General features: G+C 44.1%; 1 protein-coding gene across 2 annotated transcripts; it reads right to left on the reverse strand.

Moving 5' to 3' along the window:
* Positions 1–1,398: 1,398 nt before the first annotated feature.
* Positions 1,399–8,687, reverse strand: RANBP1 (RAN binding protein 1). 2 transcript variants are annotated; one of them, XM_081339298.1, is made up of 6 exons: positions 8,448–8,687; positions 6,188–6,324; positions 5,040–5,197; positions 4,601–4,729; positions 3,287–3,352; positions 1,399–1,783 (listed from the first exon to the last, which is right to left on the reverse strand). In XM_081339298.1, exons 1-6 carry the CDS (start codon positions 8,460–8,462, stop codon positions 1,662–1,664), a joined length of 627 nt encoding a protein of 208 aa, XP_081195424.1. In that variant the 5' UTR covers positions 8,463–8,687; the 3' UTR covers positions 1,399–1,661. The 2 variants fall into 2 exon arrangements, with proteins under 2 accessions (XP_081195424.1, XP_081195425.1); XM_081339299.1 differs by having other exon boundaries at positions 1,399–1,786; positions 8,448–8,684.
* Between the last annotated feature and the right edge of the window lie 20 nt (positions 8,688–8,707).

The following is an 8,707-nucleotide window of genomic DNA, read 5'->3' on the forward strand; positions in this document are numbered from 1 at the left end:
ATTTGAGGACCCTCACATCTTAAAAAGTGGCTGAGGTCGAGAAACACCAGAATAAGCTGACACGGAGAACTAGGCCAGGCGTTCTCAATTTATATGCAGGACAGACAACCTTGTGTTACTTTTGGGGAGCCGTGTACAGTCAAGAGAAATGAGTTAAAAAGAGGGAGTGCGTATTGCAGAATATACACACTCTGAGAAAGCCTGAGTTATATTTTTTTTTAAAAAAATCTCTGTCCCCTCCATTCCTGAAGACCAGTTATAATCCATTTTGCCATGACAATGGAAAGCGACAACGTAACTTGGTTGGATGAGCACGGCCCGTGGTTATGGATGCAGCAGCTCATCGTATAAACATTTTTGGTCTCTCTGGTGAAGATTAAGGACAGGGATCTTCAAACTCGGCCCTTTTATGACTCCTGGACTTCAACTCCCAGAATTCCTGAGCCAGGTACACTGGCTGAGGAATTCTGGGAGTTGAAGTCCAGGAGTCATAAAAGGGCCGAGTTTGAAGATCCCTGATTAAGGACGTCCTAGGAATCTTAATAGGATAATCTTTCAAGTTATCAGTGACAATGAGGAGGGAGCCCCCAATGAGACATTTTGTTACCCAAAAAGTTTATCGTTAAATGAGGGAACCCCATCCTCGGCTAACGGACGCAAATTCAGAGATCAGTGCTTTTTCCTGGTGTGTGTGTGTGTGTTAAGAAAGGTAATTTTTGTCACAACCCAAGTTATCTTAAAAAAAAAGTGAAATTCCCCTCCTCCCCCCGTTTCCCCAAAACACACTTATGAAAACGCTATAATCGAGACAGCAAAGCAACAGAAAATATTACGCGCCTTCATACCTACATGGAGTTTATATTGGAAAATTTTTACAGAAGGAACTGGACTTTTGTCCAGTTTGCACAGAAGAGCCTGTCCAGATTTTGCTTTGCAGAAAAAAAAAGGCCATTGAAACCAGGGTTTTTTGTTTTTTTTAAAAAAATTGCATTCGCTGGACATCTCCCCTTTTGCTAATAAGTGGAACGATATTCTTTCTGCCTTTCTGGATCGCCGTCGGTCAAAAGAAACCACGACGTTTTGAAATACACCACAGGCCTTTTGTGGGATGCCATTAGATTCTAAGGGGACAGTGCCGTTTATAAATCTGCACGAGAACACTCCAGGTCACTCAAACCTCAGTTATAAGGAAAGGAATCTTAGCGTAACATTTCTTCTTTCAGTCATTACAACATTCAGCCACGAAGCATCAGAAACATCGTTAATTCTTTCCCCCCCCTTCCTATTGGTAGAATTCAGTTACACTATACCTCACCTGAAATATGCACTCAAACATATAACCCAAGGTAACAAGGGGCAGCCACACGAAGTGTATATAGAAACCCTGTCCTTTTCACACCGTTTCCAAAGCTTTATTTATTCTCTCCTGGAACACTATAAATAAGTATTTCCACTATGGAAAAGAAAGCGTTAGCACAGTACATTTTCATGACTGGGGAATGGATCTTTTCATTTTTTTTGTTTTCCAAAAAAGGGCAGAAGCTTAGGAAAAAAAAACAAATCAGAATACAGTTCTTTTATAAAGTCCCTTGTAAAAATTAAGAAAAAAAAATTAAGGAAAAAGAGGAAAAAAAAGAAAAAAACACAAGGCCCAAAATGATTTATTGCTTCTCTTCAATCTTTTCCTTGTCTTCTCTCTTCTCCGATTCGTTGCACTCGTCCTTTACAGAAAGGTCTTCTAGTTTTTCAGCAATTTTATCAGCGCTACCGTTTTTGTCTGTTTCTGCTAAAAAAAGTGTTGGGTGTAGACCGTTAGCATTTAATAGGCATTAGCGGGAAACACGGTTATGGAATGCAGCAGGAAAAACATTTGTCTTTGTTAATAAACGTACGACTTGAGTCTGAACTGCAGAGACAGGCCCCAAAACTGAACGTAACGTGAGACTTTCGGTTCAAATACATACATTACAAAAAAAAGAAAGAAAACCCATCTTCCAATATAGTTTGCCTGAGTGCCTAAGGAGGATTACTTGAAATTTTCACCGTTAAAACTCTGTTCGGAATTAAAATGTGATGTGCCAAGACGGTCAAAACAGAAATCCACAAGGAAGGAAATGTTTTGTTTTGTTCTGGACTGCTACTCTCGCAGGCTTAAAAAGCACTGTGACTACTGCGGTCACGCGCAGAGTGAGCCTGCCGATAACACGTGAAAATGGAAAGCCCATCGAACAGAATGTGGGTGGCCTCAGCACCTCAGGGTTAATGAAAGCACAAAAAGTATTGCTTCATTTATACGGCTCTCAGTCTCGAAACAACTGGCTCATTTCCTGCCATACTCAACCATTCTGGCTATTGTAGCTAAAGGTAGCTGGTTTCCTAGACACAAGTAGCCCTCAACTTAACGACAATTCTTCCATCGCTAAGCAAAGGTTAAATGAATCACCCCCCCATTTTATGACCTCCTGCGTCAGTCATAAAGTGAATCGCACGGTTGTTAAGTGAACACTGACGTTGGGACTCCATTGAGTTTGTTGGAAGCTGGCTAAAAAAGTTGCCAATACTGGTCGTGTGATCCCAGGATACTCGTAAAGGCACACTAGCTGCCAAGCGCCCTAATTTTGAACATGTGACCAGGTAGATGCTGCAATGGTTGCAAGTGTGAGGACTAGTTGTAAGTCAAGGGCTACTTGTATCATGTTGAATCTTGGCCCACCGACTCTTTATTCAATTTGGCCAACGATACTGGAATATTTTTTTTTATTGAAAAGTTTTATCATACATTTTATCTTTTGTTAAAGATACTGGAATATTTTTATACAGTTGAGCTATAAACCGTAAAAAGACAACTGAGATTAAGTACCGATATCCCCCAACTCAAATTCTGACTGTTATTTCCTACAACTAAATGTGAAAGAATGGATGATTAATGACAAAAGAATTCTATTGTTTCTTTCCCAATACGGAAAAATGAAGAAGCAAAATCAAGAACTGGCACAAAACGAGTATTAAATGGCAGGGCAAGTGAGGGAAAAAAATGTCCTTCAGGTAATTCAGAATGCAGGATTCCCTTGACCAAATCAGATGCACTATTTCCAGCATGCCTACTGTAGGCAACACATACCAAAGCCTATATACACATCCCACACACTTCTGTAAAATATGTGGTGGAGACTTTATCTCTCTTCCCTACTTGTCTGACTGATCGGGCACTTCTGCAGAAATGCTTCAAAAATCTTGATGGTAACATTCCTTTTTTTTCGGAAGCAAGCCAACACAAATATCTTACCTTTCTTTCCCTTTTTATCAACTTCGTTCTTACATTCTTCAAATTTCACTTTGAATTTCTGTGCGTCTGTTTGAAAGAAGCAAAAAAAAAGAAAAAAAAAAGACAAGAGAAGTGTTGCAGTGGATTTAAGCCGGCAACTAGAAAGACACGTAGGAAAGCACATGCGCTTTCGTCCCCAGAGGCTACGGGTTTCCGGCCAAATTTTCACCTTTCGGAGGCCCTGGCGCCTTTTTTGACGGGAAAACAAGTTCCCTGAGCCAAGGATTAAAACAAGCCAGGGTGAGGTCATGGCAGGGTGAGTGGATTTCTATACAACCCAAAATTGTGAACTGGTATGGCAGGAGAGGCTACAGGACTGGCCGCTTGAACTCACTGTCATCTAGCACTGCGAATACTTCATTCAGCGGGGGGAAAAGGGAGCTTTGCAACTTCACAGGCTGAGGCCGGAGAAGCATCTCTCCCGAGTCCGTATTCGCTTCGTTCCTTTGCAAAGTTCTGAGATATTGGTAGTCCTCAACTTGCAACCATTCAGTGTCGTGACCAAAGTTGCAAACAGCAGTGGAGTTGACTGATGACCGTTTTTCACACTTAGGAACGTTGCAGCAGCCCCATGATCAAAAACCCAGATGTTTGACAACCGACGCATACTTATGACGGTTGCAGTGCCCCGGGGTCGTGGGATGCCTTTTCATAACCTTCTGACAAGTTAAGTCAAAGGGGAAGCCAGATTCACTTAACGATCATGTTGCTAACTTAACAACTGCAGTGATTGATTTAACAACTGTGGCAAGAAAAGTTGTAAATTGGGGCAAAGCGCTCTTAACTGTTTTCTTAGCGAGAGATTTTTTTTGGGCTCAACTGTGGCCGTAAGTCGAGGACTGCCTATACATCACACCATCTATAGACCTCTAATACGTTGGACTACCTCCTTTCTGGCTTAAAAACTTGAGTCTCCTCCTGGCACCCTGAACAGATTCCTGGAACAGTGTGAGTTTTTCCCATCATTCCCTAGACCAGGGTTAGGCAACCTTGGCTCTTTTATAACTCGTGGACTTCAACTCCCAGAATTCCTGAGCCAGCATGGGGGAAACTGGCTCCTTCATGACTCGTGGACTTCAACTCCCAGAATTCCTGAGCCAGCCACGCTGAGGGGAAAGGGAGAGGTTTCCAAGCTGAGCCATGCTGGCTCAGGAATTCTGGGAGTTGAAGTCCACGAGTCATAAAAGAACCAAGGTTGCCTACCCCTGCCCTAGACCACAAGGAGAGGAAGACCACCTTTTTAAAAGCCCAATTTCTCCAAAACAAGTAACTTACTTTCTGCATTTAAAAACCGAATTGCCAGAAGTTCTGGTTTCGGACTCTCATCTGCAAAATCAGCGTGTGTATTCCACACCCAGGCCCGGTCACTCCCAGCGTTGGGCTTCAACTCCATTACAGGTGTGACTGGAAGTGAGAAAGGAGGGTGGTGGTGGGGAGAAGAGTTAGGCACAGGTAATACAGCAAAAGATGACACAAACTATCAAAAAAATGTAACAATCTATACAAGCAATCTTATAAGGCTGTGGAAAAACCAGCATGGAAGATCAAGTCTATCTAAAAAATAACAAATGTGCAAATTGTCCATTATCTGAATTTAAAATATTGTTGAATATATTTCAGAATGTTATCGCTGTTATTCAGAGTTAAGGGTTTGTTGTTACAATACCAATTTATGGAAGAATCGTAAGTAGGAGAAGAATACTAAATGACATACTGTAGTGATTAGCACAGATTTTCAGAGTTTTATCTCTCCTCATTAAGAGGCGGATGGTCCCCTTCTCTTTGTGCTTCAGGAGTTTCACATCCCCAGTGCCACGTTCTTTCCATTCTGGGAGGTCATTTTCTGATGCAAATCGGAAAAGTTTTGCTCGCCTTCATGAAAAAATAAAACGCAAACAAAAAAAAGAAGAGAAATTAATAGCAACTAATATGCCAGAGATTATACTGAATTAGGATGTTTTTGTATCACTGAGATAACTAATTTCTAATTTCAACTAATTTTCTTCAACAGACAACACAAACTTGAAAGTCATACTTGGATAAAAGCCTCTGGAGAAACTCCACTGAAATAAAATGCCTTTAAAATTTACTTTCTGGATGGCTAAGTCAGTTTCAGTCAGGTACAATGGAGTTCAAAATCTTTTTAAAAACGCTTTTAAATTAAGCTTCATGATGAGATAAAATATAGAAGGAACAAAAGTTAGGAAAATAAGAAAAGGAGAGAGAAACATGCGAAGACAAAAAGTAATGGTTTCTGACTTTCTTCAGTGCAACAGACTACAAAAATAATACATTGACCTTTTACATTTCCAAACCTTAAAAGCCATTTCTATCAATTACAAAATCATTTTAATCACCGAAACCTAAGCTCACAAATTTCATTTTTCCCCAGTTTCGAGCAGAAAGTCGAGAAGTGGTTTCAAAGTAGAAACAAAACTAGATACTTTCATTTTAAAGAATAAATTTGGCCATGTCTGCTAACTCCATCACCTTTACCATCCTACAGTGGAGTTTCCCAACGTTTCCGGCTTAGTGGAATGGCGGGGGGGGGGGGGGGGGAAAGAGGGGATGGTTTTGCACAAGTGCCTAGGAAGTGCGTGCTCATGCTACTAGTGCAAGTGAGAATACACACTTGCCAGCTGTTTCTGTGGCCTGGCTGCAAACCCCTCATGGCCCATTGGGTTGGGGACCCCGTCCTAGAGTTTAAACAACCCATTTTGCTAAAAGTTAAGCCTGCAGACCTTCACATTTCCCACAAAAATTGGGACTTCAGTTTTACACCCGGAAAGTTTGCTCTTACACTTCCCTGAAAGTTGAGAGAACCCGCTAATTTAATTGCGGAAAGCTTTGGCTTGAGCTTACATCTTGAAAAGTTCTTCCTCATCTTCCTCCAGAGTTTTGATCTCTTGCTCAGGAAGAGAAACGATGGGCTCAAACTGTGGGTCGTGGTTAGAATCATCGGCATTGTCGGTTGCTGAGTCATGCTCCTCATGTGCCTCCTGCAGAGTTAAGAGAAAGGCATCAAAGGCTTGATAGAGAAGATCATTTCAAAGAGTTACGGTAGACGTTCTCATACACACACCCATCTGACTTTCGGAGTTCAAAAATCTCACAAGCAGAAATCTTCAAATCATGTTTTTAAGTTTATCACTTTCTAAACTTTAGGGGGGAAAAATCAGTGCAAGCTTGCAACACCACTAAATATAGGTATATATGATGCTCAAGTGACATCCCACCATACTAAAAATGTGCCCTAAATGGGTGGTGAACATTATCCCTCCACCAAGGAAGGAACGCCACCACAGATTTGTGAAAACAGTATAAAAACATCAATAAAAGGATGCTAACTGTCCCAAAGAACTGAGGCATTATTCAGGAGTCTTTGGCAGTGGTCAGCAGAGAAAATAAAAGTATAAACAAATTATGTGTTCCCTTGTTTTGTACTTTAAACAGGTGTCAAAAACAGGTGTCAAAAACAGTTGGAATTTGATGGCTACTATATAAATGAGGATTTTAAAACCTGAAGGTTTTCCTTCTCCAAAACTTAACCTTATCTGCATTTTATGTTGTGCTTGAGGAAAAAAATACATCCTTCAAACAAGTAACGATGCCCAAAATGACTTTCATACATTGCAATTCTGGTTTGCCAATGGCTGAAGGCCCACAAAGACACGTGCTTTCTTAACATTTCCAATCATGGAACCCGAAAATCAACGATTTAAGGGATTCGTCGCTGTTTGATTAGCCCAGCACTTCTCAAAGGGTGGCCTGGGGGGGGGTCCTCAAAAGCCTTTGCTGCGATAAATATAGATGTTGTTAGTTGCGAAGTCGTGTCCGACCCATCGCGACCCTATGGACAATGTTCCTCCAGGATGTTCCTCCAGGACAATGTTCCTCCATAGATAGATATAGATATATAAATGCACTAGGATAGTAGTAGGTGGCTGAAATTTTGGGGGTGTGGGTGTGGCAAGAGAACAGTGTTGAATGCTCCAACACTGGAATTTTTTTAAGAAGAGACTGGACATCCATTTGTCTGAAATGGTATAGGGTTTCCAGCCTGAGCAGGGGGTTGGACTAGATGACCTCCAAGGTCCCTTCCAACATCATCATCATGGTATAGGGTTTCCTGCCTGAGCAGGGGGTTGGACTAGATGACCTCCAAGGTCCCTTCCATCATCATCATCATCATCATCATGGTATAGGGTTTCCTGCCTGAGCAGGGGGTTGGACTAGATGACCTCCAAGGTCCCTTCCAACATCATCATCATGGTATAGGGTTTCCTGCCTGAGCAGGGGGTTGGACTAGATGACCTCCAAGGTCCCTTCCAACATCATCATCATCATGGTATAGGGTTTCCTGCCTGAGCAGGGGGATGGACTAGAAGACCTCCAAGGTCCCTTCCAACATAATAATAACAACAATAATTAACAACAATAACAATAATAATAATGAAGATGATGGCTCAGAATCACCTCGTAGGGGAGATGAGCACCATGAAAACATTACAATATTCATTCATTTAATAAATAATAGTTATCGGGACGGTGCATGGAAGGCTTCCCGGGGGAAACAATAGGCGAGCATCGCTGGTGGGGGGGGAGGTCAGGGATGGGAAAGACCCCCACCCCCCCTATCGTGGGGAAAGGCCCCGCCCCTTCAAGGGGGGGGAGGTCCGGACTGCCACGCATGAACACCCCCTGGAAGATCAACCCGGGGCTTTTTTTGGGTGGAGGGAGGGTTAGGGTTAGGGTTCCGGACTCTTCCCGCCGCTACTCAACTCCTCCCCCCCCCACGGCCAGGGGGAGCACGTGGGAGGGCGGAGCAAAGCACGAGGCCGCAGGAGCCGGGACTGCAACTCCCCGAAGGTCCGGTCGCAGCCGGCCAGGCAGGGAATGCTGGGAAATGAAGTCCCAGGCGGCGCGAGGGCCTGAAGCGGAGGGGGGGCGCTCCCTGTGTGTGTGTGTGTGGGTTAGGGGATTCGGCGGGGTCCCTCACGCGAGGCCGAGGCTCCTCCAGACCGCTGAGGGAAGGCCGCCCCGCGCCTGAGGGGCCTAGCAACAGCGGCGGCGGCGGGAAACCTCCCTCCTCCTCCTCGGCTCGCTTCCCGCCTCGCCTCACCTTCGTCTCGGCCATGGTGGGGCCCGTCGGGCTCGCTCCCCGTCGCCGCACGGCTTCCCGCCTCCGCTGCTGCCCGCTCCCGCCGCGAGCTCGGTCGTTGCGCCGCCTCGGCTCCGCCCCTCGCCGCTCAGGCCACGCCCACCGCGGACCGCGCCGCCGCAAGGCCTGACGGGAACGTGGGCCTAACCTCGACGGCCGCTTCTTTAAAAAAAAAAAAAACAAAACAAAAAGAAAGCAGCGGCCTGCCTCTTGTCGCCGTT

Source organism: Vipera berus (genome assembly GCF_964194415.1).
Source record: "Vipera berus genome assembly, chromosome: 14".
Taxonomy (NCBI): Eukaryota; Metazoa; Chordata; class Lepidosauria; order Squamata; family Viperidae; genus Vipera; species Vipera berus.